General features: G+C 39.9%; 2 protein-coding genes across 2 annotated transcripts; one reads left to right on the top strand and one right to left on the bottom strand.

Annotated features, from left to right (window-relative positions):
• The first annotated feature begins 2,065 nt into the window (after positions 1-2,065).
• ermn (ermin) lies at positions 2,066-4,065 on the top strand. The gene is made up of 2 exons (XM_084362998.1): positions 2,066-2,807; positions 2,892-4,065. The coding sequence occupies exons 1-2, from the start codon at positions 2,267-2,269 to the stop codon at positions 3,293-3,295; spliced, it is 945 nt and encodes a 314-aa protein (XP_084219124.1). The 5' UTR covers positions 2,066-2,266; the 3' UTR covers positions 3,296-4,065.
• Positions 4,066-4,138: 73 nt separating this feature from the next.
• On the bottom strand, positions 4,139-12,545 carry galnt5 (polypeptide N-acetylgalactosaminyltransferase 5). Its single transcript, XM_084362997.1, has 10 exons — positions 10,828-12,545; positions 10,569-10,735; positions 8,912-9,031; positions 7,786-7,921; positions 7,547-7,666; positions 7,328-7,445; positions 6,912-7,241; positions 6,546-6,626; positions 5,176-5,328; positions 4,139-4,977 (listed from the first exon to the last, which is right to left on the bottom strand). The coding sequence occupies exons 1-10, from the start codon at positions 11,946-11,948 to the stop codon at positions 4,837-4,839; spliced, it is 2,487 nt and encodes an 828-aa protein (XP_084219123.1). The 5' UTR covers positions 11,949-12,545; the 3' UTR covers positions 4,139-4,836.
• Between the last annotated feature and the right edge of the window lie 2,036 nt (positions 12,546-14,581).

The raw sequence follows: 14,581 nt of genomic DNA, 5'->3' as shown, positions 1-14,581 counted from the left end.
AAAAACATATAAGATCTTTCAAACCCACCAGTGTTTTTCCTTCAGATACCTGTGAATGATGCACACTCACTCTCAAGGTGCAATTTCAACAGGAATGGTGTGACTTATCAAAGGGTGATGCAACTATTACACATGATTTACTCATAAAGAGAAACAAATGTTTAAGGGGGGGGGGGGGTACAATAGCTGTCAAAGATGAAGCTAAAGATAAAGCTTGAGAATAGAAACCCCCACACATTTCCTGTAATAAGTCTCACTTCTTTGGTTTCCTGCTGCTGCTTCTGCTAAAGACTGACAGAAAGACAGAAAAAAGAAAACTCTATAGTGGGTCATTGTCAAATTATGATAAATTAAACCGTGTTTTCATGCACCTGATGGTTACCATTTACAAAAAAGAAATTTTACAGAAGCAAAACTGAGAAAGATAACATTCAAATAGTTTGCAATGAAGCAGAAAATAAAATGGTTTAATGGGCTGATATATGAACATTTGTCACAAGTTGTCACATCCTTTATTTAAAGGTCCAGTTTGTAGGATTTAGGGCTTTCTAGTGGCAGAAATTGAATATAAAATTCATGATTATGAAATAATGATTAAACAATTCTTTTCACACTGTTTTCATTTGTGTATCATCACCTGAAACTAAGAATAGTTGTGTTTTCGTTACCTCAGAATAAGCCTTTTTTTTTTTTTTCCCTTTTTCCACTGAGTCCGCCATGTTGCACCGCCGTGTTTCTCCAGTAGCCCAGAACAGACAAACCAAACACTGGTTGCATTTCACCATTTTTATACTTCACCTTTAAGTAAAGTACTAAAATCACTTTGAAATACAAATAAAAGTCATGCATTCAAAATTCCACTTAAGTTAAAGTACAGTCAGTGTATTTAAACTTTCAAAAGTAAAAATAGTGGTTTTACAGTAAAATGTCCATTGATATATTATTAAATATGTCGTTTTTAGATAGTCACTGCTGATGCATCAATGTGTAAGCAACTGTCAAGCTGGTTGAAGCTTGTGTTGGTAAAAGGGAGCCGGGGAAGGTCTTATTTTTCACTGCAAGTTACAATCTGCTCACATATGGCCATTAAAAAAGTGATTCATCCAAATGCTACAAATTGTTACATACCACTAACCACTTTAACCACTTTATACTAATTTAGATGGTACAGTCCAACCTCTGGGTTGGGCCCCTACAAAGGGTTATAGATCTGAGGGGACGTGAAATAATTAATGGAGGATTGTAAACAAGTTCTGTGCCACAGATCTGCAATCATTTTCTGTTGTGTAAAACTCTCTCTTTGTATCTAAATCACATAAAAGATGCATCATTTCTGCATTAAAACAAAAGGATGACTATAAAAGACTATATATTTGTTATATACAGTATTTTTTTGAGTTGTGTTGTTTCCAATTACGTTCAAACCAGAGAAATCTTTAATTTTATTCAAGTTAACGTGTCATTTGGTCGCCTTTCGCTGTCTGAGGAATCATCAGCTGATACATCAGAAAGTGAGGAAGGAAGTCAGCAAACGCGATTAAAGATAACACGAATAAAACTTTAATGTATTACCTCATCTACCAACATTTTTCCCTGAATCATATCAGATGAAGACGACAACTCCTACGTCGCCTCACGACAACACCAAACTACGACTTTGGTTTTGACTGAGTATTTTTGATGAAAGAGTTCATGGATTTTCCACCTCTGTGCTCATGTTGTGTGCACATAACGTACATTTCCTAAATGTTATGTCAGCATCGCAGGTTCCTTACTTAAGATGTGAAGGTCTTTGTGCCCCTAAATCCCAGGACATAACACGGCTTAGCTTCAGCACAAGACAATGTTGGTTCAGGCGGTGATATACTGTAAAGAAAACCTATAGGAGAATGTTAATCCAGACTCAAAATGCTACAGAGTGATGGTGGTCACCCAGCAGAGATTATTAAGGAATGAGCACAATCGCTTCATGTGCAGATGCCAGAATCACAAAGAGTCTTTGTTGGAGCCACAACAAAACCCCTGTTCTTCTGTGATTCAACGCGTACACAGAATTACATGGTACTACTGAGCACGCAACAGAGCTTGATCCTGCACGATGGATTCTTTCTTCACTCTTTGACAATGTGGGAAGCAATAAGGAGCAGACGATGTGACAATGCAACGTCGGAGGCTGCTTGATTCAACAAATGATCTGCAAGAAAGCGACTAAAAGCATTGGAGATTGACTACTTTTTCATATCACAGGGGGAAGAAAAACAGACACATGGAGACGGCGACGAGCACAATGCCTCCAAAGGCCCCGAGGCTCACAGTAGATGAAGACGCACTTGCATCACAGGTACTGGAGATCATCGGGGGCTTCACTCTCGAGGCCCTACAGACCCTGAAACCTGAAGAACGAGAGGTGTGGTTAATGGAGGAGGGAGACGACTCTGTGTTTTACAGCGATGAAGACGAAGCTCATCAGGACATAAAAACAACAACACCTTGTGAGTTTGGTGCCAGTGGGTGCAAGCGACTTGTCAACAGTGTGTCAGCTGATGAACCAGGAGAACAATCCATTACTGACAAAGACAATTCAGAGATGGAGAAGGAAGTGACTCAGCAGATCATTCTAACTGAAAGAGGAGAGGAAAGGCAACCAAACCCTGAACCTACAGATCAGACAGATGCTGCCGATCCAGGAGAAAAGTCTGATTTTACTCCAGAGACGTCTGTGAGCACCTGTGGAGACTCTCTGCAGCTTATCTGCACAAGTGCAGACATGCAAACAGAGCCAGAGCAAAATAAAGCTGCAGAAAAAGGTAAGAGGATTTAAATTTATTGTGATAAAGAGGGAGTTTTGTGTTTTTCTGCAAAATAGACTATTCCTGTCTTTTTCTTTTCAGCGAATCTACCAGTAGAGGAAGAAGAGGTGGCGCAAGACACACTGACACCAAACCTTCAACCCTTTGATGTCACTAATGAGGAGACTCAGACAAGGCTGAACGGGGAGGCAGAAGTCCCCGAGCAGATGTCTGGTGCTGAACTCCAGATATCAGGTGACAGGCAGCTTCAGGTGGAGCGGGAGCCGGCGCAGGAGCACGACGTCCACGCTCCTGTGGGGTTTCATCAAAACCCCAGACTGGGCTACTCCACTCTGCCTCTGCCAAAGAAACCCGGTCCTCACCAGAAATCCTTCGACCACCTCTCGTCCTCCTCCAAATACAGCACCGTGTCCTACCGCAAGATCCGCCGGGGCAACACCCGCCAGCAGATCGACAAGTTTGAGTACATGATGATGAATTTGTAAGAGCAGGAAAATGAATACTACTAGGCATTATCCATAACACAAAAATTACTGTTTCACATGGTTTACATATTTATGTTGTAAAAACTACTTGCAGATGGTACTTAAAGTCTGTAATATAACTCTCCACATGACATTTCTAGTCAACAACCATCTCATATGTAAGAGGTACTTTGTCTTTGACTGTTTTAGGAGGGAAAAGACTTAAGGCAGATATCTGAACAGTAGATTAAATAAATAAGAAGCTCAGGGCTTTATAATCCTACCGATAATAAGTAAGATGTAGATCGCTGGTAGAGCTTCAGTATCTTAAAAGGTACTGTATGTCATTTTGGGAAAGCAATTGACTGATTCTTTTATGCCTAAACAAACTAAATAAACTCTTTGTTTTCATGACTGAATAAACAAACTGACCTTAGAGGACAACACAATTTCATATTTGTTTGCTTTGTTTATATGTGGCGGACCCTGCCACCTCTCTAGCTTCAAACAGTGTTCTGGGGACCTTATTATCCTCTGAGAACAGCTTGTTTATTCAGTCCTGGAGAAAATAAATATTTATGAGTTTGTATTATTACCTCAGTAATATTGTAAATATCAAAATTCTGAGTTTGAATTTATTCTCCAAAACTACACAATGCCCTTATGGGGTGAGACTGAGAAGTGAAACTACTATGGGAAGTATTTTTGAATGATTTGCTACACATACTGTACATACATGTCCTAATGAAGCAAATAAAAAGAGATAAATGCTATTAAAATCTTTATCTTCATTATTCCATTCTACTTCCTTAAGACAAAAAAGCATAACCTTCAATATATGGTTAAAGAGTTTGATAACAATCATGAAATCACAGCACAGATTTATTGGGAACTTTGAACCAACACTTCCCTCTAGTGACGAGAAGAAATTCATACAAAAAGGGACATTATTCACAACAAAACCTTCACCTACATAATGCATCATTTAAAATCAGAGAAGCAGCTGTTTCACCCAAGTGCCTCATCAAACATAAAGTCCACGACATCTGGAAAAGATGACGTCTGTGTTTCATACAAATGAATAAATTCTAAATTACATGCAATTAAACTCATTATTCAGTCCGAGCAGAGCAAACACACGCAAAAAAACAACAACTTTTTACATCTCAAATTTATGAGGCACTTGTTAATAGTTTTTATCTTTGGCAGTAACATGATGTTGAGCTCAAGAACTGACAAGATGGAGTGTTCTTCCACAGACATTCATCCGAAGCCCTTTAGTCATGCCAGTGTAGAGCAAACTTGTGTCCAACTCTTAATAAAAAACAGAGAAGATGCACTCTTTCCTCTGGCACTAGCGTTCAAACTCAAGGTCAGTCCGTGCTGACATGATAAAAGGACATTAGACACATTGCACATCCCTACCCCCTCCGCTTTACACCACGCATAAACTGCCACCAAGGCGGCTCCCACCTCCTCTGGACAGTCGTGTAGTCCTGTCCTGTAGTGTGAGGTCTCCACAGTCTGTCTTCTGTCACATAAAACTCTTTCCTTTAGTCTCATCACAGAGTGTGGTAGTGTGTGAACTGCCACTTTTGGAAGGCATTGCTGGTTTCACATGGGTTCAGGCGAAGAGTGTCTCCCTGAGGCCCCGCCTCCAGGCACATGTGGTGGGACACAAACTCTGCTATAAGGTGCTCCGCCTTTGCAAAAGACAAAACAGGAAAGGTAATCAAGGAACAAGGCTGCAGATTCTTTAATTCTACTGCACCCGTTTTAAAAGTGACAGCAGCTTTTTCAGTCCTACTGAATTAGAAGCAGGTCGGTCCGGTTTGAAATCCAGAGACTAAAATGAGTGTTAAGAAAAACAAAGGAATGTAGACAAAGCAAACCCAACCTACCAGAGCAGAGTTGGAGGATTTGTGGAACCAGCGTTGTTCAGCCCTTGTGTTGTCACATTCCTGTAAAACAAAGCCGCTGCCCTTGCCTTGGGGAGCGACACACACGTCCTGCTGGCGAACGTTTCTCATCCAGGTGTAATTAAAGTGCTGACTCTGAGAGAAAGAGAGAGAGAAGGGACGAGGATGTAATTATGCTTCATGAAAACTGAAAGATTTTGAAGGATGGCTCAGTGAGGCTGCTCTGAATCCAAGAGGACCACATTCAGACAGGCTTGGCCTTGTCTTGGACTCCACCCTTGTTTATCGTGGCTTGGGTCCTGTCTGGATTTGTCCTGATCTTAGTCTATTCCTGGATATTTTTGTTATGGCCCCCTACAATTACCACAGTCACAAGGCCAGGATTGCACTATCTGTGCATACGTTCCTAAGAAACACAATGAAACATTTAAGAAATTTGTGAAGCTGCTACAAGGAACTTCCATTTTTGTTGATTCTGGTGGCCCCTGTGTTTATAAGCGTTGCGAGCACCATCGCCTCCTGTGGTAATGATCTTAATAAATTACAACAGATAATAATTAAGTTGATCTTCATCTGAGAGCGATCATAAAATACAGCAGCAGGCAATGAGATGAAGTTGCTTTAAAATTAGGCTCCAAAGCACAAATGTCTCGACTCCTCTCTTCTCAATTCCTTGTTTCCTGTGCTCGCGTCTCATGGGGTGAGAAATAAGACAAGGAGGAGAGGAAGTCATAAAAAATAGTTTTAATTTTATGAGTTATACGACCCGGATAAAGGGCTTACCACACCAAGAACAATCACTATAAAAATAATCATAGTGGTAACAGTGTGAGCATCCACACTGATGAACGCTAAAGTGTGGAGGCACACTCTGCATGCTCCAGCTGTGCCAGCAGCTTAGAAAAAAAGGACATTGATGAGCTGTTACTGCTGCATGTTACACAGAGAAACATACAAAGATAAACGCTGGAAAGGAAAAAGCTCTTTGAAATTCTTCAGAGAAATGAGTTAGGGGAATCCAACACTTTGTAACAAGACTTGTTGCCTTTGAAGACAAATTTTTTTTACACTTTTGTATGAGTCAACATCAATTATCCTGCCGATTGTCAAAGAGGACATGAGAATAGACCAAAGCAAACAGATATTCAGCTCATTCTTTGTGTTGACGGCGTTTAAATCTGAATTCAGCCCCGTGACAGGCATTCAAAGTAACTATAATAACTAAATAGAAATGGCCGATCTCGTCGCTGATGGTCTTGTTTGCTTATGTAGGTCATCTAGAGGAATCAGTATTAAATAATGACTGTTTCATAAACTGTTAAAAACTGTTTAAATACAATAAAGACACCTACCTGCTTGCTGAGATCACACGTCTCAAACAGCAGAGAGCCTTTCTGCAGACTGAGGCATTTCCTTAAGCCACGATTAAAGATCTGCAAGAAAAAAATGGGATAACAATTTTACAGAAGTGAAACAACAGAGCTGCAAACATTTGTTTAATCATGAAAACTGTTCTCATTTCCTTGAATGAATCCTCACAGAAAGCTTTAATAGACAGCTACTCTTTGTTCCAAAGGAACACAACCACAGTCTCTGTTTGGGTCGATTTAGTTAAGGGGCTCCCAGCAGAGATAACAATAGCTTCATAGAGAGAAAGAATAACAAGCTTTCTTTTTTAAGAGCTGTTTTGGGGGAAAGTAAACAGAGATTACTCATACCAGGCCTTCAGCTTTGGCTAAGGGAGCCTTCATATCTGGATACACGTTCTCCAGGTACCACTTGAAGCTATTGCATTTGAGCCTCTTTCTCAGCTCGATCTGATCGGTGAGGTTGCCGATGACGATGGACTTTTTATCCACCAGGTGATGGTACCCGTGACCGTAGAAGAGGTCCTTGTACTCGTCCAGCCAGACCTCCGCCACCCTCGCCAGGTTACGCTCCACCGTCTTCTGCCTGTCCTTGGGGAATTTGTAAGGATTCTGTCCTCGGAAGATGTGACCCACTCGAGAGCAGGGGATGATCTCGATTTCCCCTCCGCACATCCAGATCTGTTCATTTAGGAATAGGTGTCATGTGAGGGATGTTCTAGGGAGTTCCCAAATACCTGTGGTTTGAATTCATATGAGTGAGATACCTTAAATGAAATCTCCATGTTCTCCCCACCCCACACATCAAGGCCAGGATCATAGGAACCAAGCTCATAGAAGTACTTCTTGTCTATGGAGAACAGGCCTCCAGCCATAACTGGACATCTGTAGAAAAAAAATATCAATAATCATGCAGAAAAAAATAAATAAAATACGTAAATGAAATAATAATAATAAATTATTATGAAAATTGAATGTTTAGGTACCTGATGGGATCTGAGATTGTCATGTTGTGCTTCTTAATGTACTCGTCTGGTATCGCACTCCAGCCAAACACCAGAGGCCACTTGAAAATACCTCTCTGGAAGTTGTCAACCAGCATATAACTGCACAGAAAGAGCCAGAACAGAAGCTCCAATGTCACACAATGAACATTCCTGTAGAAAACATGATCACACCACTTGTATGGTGTCTCTGTTACTCTAATATGACAGTGTTGAGTCACCTCATGTCCTTATCACTGATGACTTCAATAACTGGACAGGGCACCTTCTTGCGATCCAGATAGACTCGCTCCAGCAGCGGCTCCAGCCAGCCCACGTTGCATTCAACATGGGAGTCGAGGAAGGTAAGCACCTCACCTAGATTAGAGGAGAGTCAACATCCTGCTGCAGTTAAACAAACAGACGTATCAGTGTTTTAACAGTGCAACCCTTGGAACACGTGACAAAGAGTTCTTTGAAAAGACGTGAAAGTCTTATGCATGGAAATAAGACCAATAATAGAAAATGGTGAATACACAAGATAGCAGGTGCAAGTTTGGGTAGGTTTTGTATTAAAAAAATAATGTGTAGTGCAACTCAGTGTGACTTATCAATGATGTTGCTCTCGTGTCCCAGTATTTGTTACAAGAATATTTAATCCACATATGAATTTTCACATTCGGTGTCATTTCACACACACGTCCATTAAAAAGTGTGTAGTGATGCAAATGTAGTTTCATCTTGGAAAGCAGTTTGGATTTGCAAGATACAGAGACTAGGCCACAGACTTTCTGTACTTTTGATGTATATAAAATGCACTTATCCATGTCAATTTGGGGTTTCAGAAACAGAGACGAGTGTACCTAACATAAACACTCAATCAGTTTTATCACAAAACCAAAAAGTGAAGATTACACTGTTAATGTGTGAGAGAAGAGCAACTGGACATGTTTCTCTCTTTTTTAAGCCGCCAGGCTTTCTTTACTCAGTTTAACATTCTGTAAATAATCCTCAATAGCTGATAAAACACGCCCTATAAACTGTCTGTTTATTTGCAGCATGCCTCTGTCCATGTCATATTATTAAGCAAGATATTATGTGAGCTTTTGCAATGAGACAAACCACATCTCAAATTCTTGCACAAATCACACACAGTAAGTAAATAACTCATCACATAATCACACCAGAGTTTTCAGTGAAACACTCATAAGAGTACCAAGTTTGATTTGTCACAATAATGTGAATTGTGTTGCTGTCTTATTATTTCTTTGAAATGAACCATCCCTCTATCGCCTTTACACGTACGTATGTATATACCAAACATTAAAGACACTGATGACATTAAGTAATAATCAAAGCAGTGCTTACCTTTGGCTACAGCAGCTCCAGCCAGCCTGGCTCTGATCAGGCCCTGCCTTTCCTTCAGACGGATGATTCGCACTTTGGGAAACTGGGACATGTACTTATCCAGTGGCTCCTTCAGATTGTCTGACAAAATATTACATATGATCTTAAAACGCTGAAAACAGACACAAGTGCATACAGCTCAAAATGTTAATTTCTAACTACAACCAATGAGGTTAAATGTGAAAAAACTACTAGAAACCAAATAATGCTTGAACCTCTATAACCAACTAAGTACTTTTTACTCTAATATAGATTATATTGACAAATGAACGGACATACTTTGTGTTGAAATGTTGACCTTTGCAGATGACTTAAATGCTCTAAATATTACCATATGCCCCAGACTGGCTCGGCTGAGGACTTTTTGGGCTACATTAAACAGCTATAACTGATGATATCAGCTTATAAAAAGATATCAGTATTAGCATATGAAAATATGTCAATATTTGTGCTGAGTCATGTAGAAACTGTGCCACCATTAAGTAGTTTGTCCAACTGAGAGGACAGGGACAGTGTTAATATACGCACATTTGAAAATCTGTGGATTAGTTTTTGTGACAATTGTTCTCTTTTATCGACAATTATATTTTATGTTTATTTTGTGATAACTTCCTTTTTTGTGTATATGTAGATGAGATGTTCTGGATCTTGAAGATACAGTTTTGTTTGTGTCTTATACTATCTTTTCCAGTCTTACTTATTTTCTGATAGTTTATCTTTCTACTGTGGTCACACCTCTTTCACACTAAGAGGCCATCTTTGGGGCACTCACTCATCTATTTAGCGTCATGTGTGATATGTACTATCAAGCTGATGAAGGCTAAGTGTTGAAACACGTTTGTTTTTTAAAGAGAGGACTGTCAAGTTTATCATCAACTGTAAAATGTCTCGCTCACTACATTACTCCCTGTCACAGCTCTTTAATCTTTGACAACCACATTTCAGGATAAGCTCTCAAAACTATTTGTGAATTTTGTGTATTTATGCAAATCAAAATAAAAGCTTGTCACATAACTCTTCTACAATTCTCCAACACACCACTGTTGTACAATACGTTATCATTTTGGTGGACTTGCTTTGAAACTCACTCAAAAATTAAGAATTTGATGTATTCATGTAAATATAGAAGTAAATGAATAATAACACTTGATATGTTGTTATCTTTTTTGAACTCTTAAATGGTGTACTTGCTTTGGCATAACTAATAGTTTCTGCGAAACTCTAGTGTTACATGAAGACTGCACTCTAAAATAATAAACATGACTGTCAAAGAGGGCTCTTAAGTAACACCATTTTTACAAAATCTGCATTGATTGAAATATTATAAAAAAAATTAAACAAAGGCAGTCAACATTTTCACAAAAAAGACCTATAAAGCCTGAGACATAAATGACCATTTTGGGTAAAGAGGTGCAAGACATTTCAATATAGTCAGAAGAGTGAGGTCTCATTATAAAACAAATTATCCTATTAATGCTGTACATATTAAGTTTGCCCACAAAAGTTTAAGCTTTCAACAAGGATTATGCCGGTAAATGTGATCTCCTTTTGACCAGCCAAAAGCAAAGTTTCAGTTTTTAACCCCACCCTGTGTAGACCCATTCAAGCTAACAGTTACCTTTGGTGCTGAAATCATCCACCAGAATGATCTCTTTGAGGAGGTGTGGCGGAGATCTGTTGATCACACTGTGCACAGAGCGGAGGAGCGTGGACCACACTTCATCCACGAAACAGAAAATCACACTGGTGGAGGGCAAGTCATCGTGGACCAGATTCTGTGCACACCTGTAAAACACAGCAAGGAAAAAAAGACGATTCAGCGTGGCTATCAGAGCAGTCTGGGACAAAAAAATGTGCAGCAGACGACAACGACTTACATCTCTGGCCTGGTGTCCGGGATGGCACGGTCCACTGGGATCTGATCACTCAGGTAGACATTAAAATGCCCTTCGTCCCATCTCTTCCTCACCTCTGCGTCTTCGTTGCTGGCAACAAGTGCCGCCTGACCAAACTGGCCCACAGCGTTGGCATTTCTGGGAGAGATAGTCGCATCCAGAGCGAGCACTTTATGTACACCTGATTTCTTTTTTGAGTTACTTTTGGAGTCGTCTCCTGCTTGGGTCTTGATTGCAGGTCTCGGGATTTCCTTCACTGGATTCAGATCACTCTCGCCGTTCCTCTCAACATGTTTTTCCTGTGCTTTATTTATTACCTCCTTAGCATTTACATCCTTCTTTGGAGGTTTGGACGTTGCTTTAACAGGGCGTGTCTTCTCAGCCTGAGGCTGGCCCTCTTTTGTTCCAGTCTTGCTCTTGGGTTCATCTTTGACTCTTTCATTTGTCTTTAAATTACTTTTGACCAGAGCGCTTTGCTCACCAGCTTTTAAGAGTCCCTTCTTTGACGTTGGTAGTGGAGCATGTTTGTTTTCCTGAACACCAGGTAGCACTTGGGTTTTATTAGACTCTGCTACAGGTAACATGATTTTATTAGAGCCATCTATTACATTACTTTTTACTTTTTCTACTAATTTTGTCTCATTCAGATCCAAGTTTACTACCTTCTTCTTTGCAGGAACATCCTGCTTTGGTGTGACATTTTCTCTACCTGCAGGGGGAACATACTTGGGTTTGACAGTCTTGGAAACTTTATCTCCCTTTAACTTTTTATCCCACAACTTTTGGTCCTTCTTGCCTCCCTGTCTGTACACTTGGGCCAGTTTGCTGCCTACACTGAGTGGTCCTTTCCCAGCTTGTGTCACATCCAAGTCCACCCTCTCAACTGGGTGTTTAAAGCCCCTCTTCATCAGCTGTGTGGTCCTGGACTGCTGCTTGAAAATCTCCCTCTCTCTTATCACGCTCTCCTTCAGCAGCTGACTGTTCACGTCGTTTAATGACATGCGGAGCGCAGCCATGTCAAACAGCAGCCAAATGACAGAAGCAATGAACACAAATGCGAGTACCCTCCCACTCCCCCTTAAGTATCTCCTAACCTTCATCATAGTTGGGCTGTTTTTTTTTTTCTTTTTTACGAAGGAAATCCACGTGAAAATGCAGAAAACGTCAAAGTGTCATGCTGTGAGGGCCACTTCTGGGTTTGCTTTTCTTTGGAGAAGTTAGCTGCCTGCGTGGCATGCTAGAAAAGTAAGGAGCAGCAGCGGTAGTCGGTGTTGTCAGTCAGAAAACACCACAGGGCTTGACACCCATAGCTCCAGCAGAGAGGCACAATGTGAAGTTATTTTCTCATACCGTGGACATACGGACATCTTCAGCCGCCGGGGGACATCAGTCACGTCCGCTGCGCAAAGTTTACCCAACTTCTGCGTCACCGAAAGAAAAGTTAGCTCAAGTTGTCGGTTTCTTCTCTGAAGTCTCCACGCCACAACTTTGACCGACACACAGTTTTGTATGAGGACGTAGCAGCCAACTTCCACCTTGTCAGTAAACTCTGATTGGACAGATTGACAGGAAAGTCTCGGCCTACACGGAGCTAACAGCAAGCTAGCCGGAGAGAGCTAGCGCGCTACAGGAAGTGCGGTGCTGTACCTTCAAAATAAAGCACTCACCCGGACAGGCGTTGGATCATGGATGTACTAAGATGTTGACTCTACCGGCTGTTATTGAGCTTTCGGTCATAAATGCATAATACCTACTAAATTGATGTTTGTTTTTCTTCAACATTTATTTACATTATATTATTTGCATTGTATTTGGTTAAAAAAAAAACAATTCTTCACAGTAGCATTTAGACATTTTCACCCTGATGAAGACCATTTGATATGCTGACTGAAAGCTCCAGAACAGCTACACCTGCTAAATGGACCTTGTTGTAATTTTCTCAGCTGCTGTTTCCAACGATGAGTTTTAGCATATTGCAAAAAGTTGAGAAAACAAACTCATCGCTATCATTTAGCAGTCATTTAAGTTTAGTTTTCTGACTTGTCTTTGTGTAGAAGTGCAGAAAAGAAGGTAGGATGGATTATTTAATTAGTGTTTATTTTGATTATCCCAATACTAAACATAGGACTACATTATTCACTTTCTATTTTATATATATAAAACATACATATTTTCTTTTTTCTGTATATTTGCAACCTTCTGGATATGGTTTATATACGTTGTGTCTTGTAAGTCATTCAAACTGAGCATAGCTGTGTAATGCAATATTCAAAACTTAAAGGGACACTATGTATTATTCCCCAAAACAAAACTACATAATGCACCTTTAAGTAATTTTAAAATCTACATTGAAAGCTCTACAAAAAGAAAATAAATGGACCTTGATTTGATGTTGTTTGTTTTGAGTGTTGTGTCCAAGAGTAAAGCCTCAAACTCAATTATTGAAAACATTCTCTTTAATGAAAACGTTATTTTGTAGGTTCCTAACCGGAAGCGGCTCCTTACCTCAGCACACTTGCTGCTCCACGTTCACGTTGGCAAAAATTACAGCCAGCAGTCAGAAATATCGACGTCAAACTGCAGGATGAGCTGCATGAGCGGTGTAAACCGGTATGGGCTGAGCACAGAATGTCTTTGTCAGCCTCCCTGTTTGCTTTTCATTCTCTTGTCTCTGACTAATTTATGCTTTACATTGATTTCACGTACGTAAATAGGCTTAAACCTGAAAGACCAACTATGTATGTACACACCTTAAAATGTGGTACTACTTGATTTACCACCATGAGTAATATAAAGTGAATGTGTGATATTGTTTAACATGCCATACTTACTGGAGGTGAGTTTTTTTTAATTATCAGTGTGAATTAGGCTATATATGACAACAATTAAAAAAAAAAAAAAAAAAAAAAAAGAAAAATCAAGATTTTAGCTACAACTTACAGAAGCCCTAAAGGGCCATGCATTCATACATTTTATTTCCTCCGTTTTCCCGTGATAACGAGTTAATTTCATTTGTTTTCTTGAGATCTCGAGTTATTATCTCGAAATAACAACTGCCGTTTTCCCAAGATAACGGGATAATTTTCTCGAGATCTCGAGATAATGAAACTTTGTTTTCCCGAGATAACGATATAATTAATTCGAGATCTTGAGAAAACAAAACGATAGTGTAGTGTATTAAATCATTGCAGGAAACATCATTCAGTGTAGCAATGTCAGAGGAGCAGGAGCATATCGATCACCGCGTCACATAACATATACAGATAATATACACATTAATGTGCGTAATCTAAAAAGACGGTTAGCAAGGCTTCAGCTATATCGGCGGCGCAGTCTAAGTGAGCCTGATGTCGTCGTTAACTACATAGCTGACCAGTTACGAGGTCCCGGGCATCTCCATAATCTGTCATTATCTCGAGATCTCGAATTAATTATATCGTTATCTCAAGATCTCGAGATCTCGAGAAATTATCCCGTTATCTCGGGCAAACGGCAGTTGTTATTTCGAGATAATAACTCGGGATCTCGAGAAAACAAATGAAATTAACTCGTTGTCACGGGAAAACGGAGGTAATAAAATGTATGAATGCATGGCCCTTTAGGGCTTCCGTAGTTATGACTAATGTAAACAGTAAAGCAAACATTTAATTTGGGACTGCAATTACTATTATGTTCATATTGTTTAATCTGCAGATTATTGTCTTGATTGATCACTTCAACATTTAGTGTATGAAAT

The sequence above is a fragment of the Pagrus pagrus genome (assembly GCF_965226575.1).
Source record: "Pagrus pagrus genome assembly, chromosome: 9".
Classification (NCBI taxonomy): Eukaryota; Metazoa; Chordata; class Actinopteri; order Spariformes; family Sparidae; genus Pagrus; species Pagrus pagrus.
Note: the sequence above shows the minus strand (reverse complement) of the source record. Positions and strands in the feature narration are given on the sequence as shown.

Bases quoted from the DNA above. Each gene is read 5' to 3' on its own strand.
- galnt5 (XM_084362997.1), bottom strand. From the start codon at position 11,948: ATGATGAAGGTTAGGAGATACTTAAGGGGGAGTGGGAGGGTACTCGCA. The intron at 9,032-10,568 runs GTAACTGTTAGC...ATATTTTGTCAG, and splicing joins GGATGATTTCAGCACCAAAG to ACAATCTGAAGGAGCCACTG. The intron at 7,242-7,327 runs GTATCTCACTCA...CTAAATGAACAG, and splicing joins ACATGGAGATTTCATTTAAG to ATCTGGATGTGCGGAGGGGA.
- ermn (XM_084362998.1), top strand. From the start codon at position 2,267: ATGGAGACGGCGACGAGCACAATGCCTCCAAAGGCCCCGAGGCTCACA. The intron at 2,808-2,891 runs GTAAGAGGATTT...TTTTCTTTTCAG, and splicing joins AAATAAAGCTGCAGAAAAAG to CGAATCTACCAGTAGAGGAA.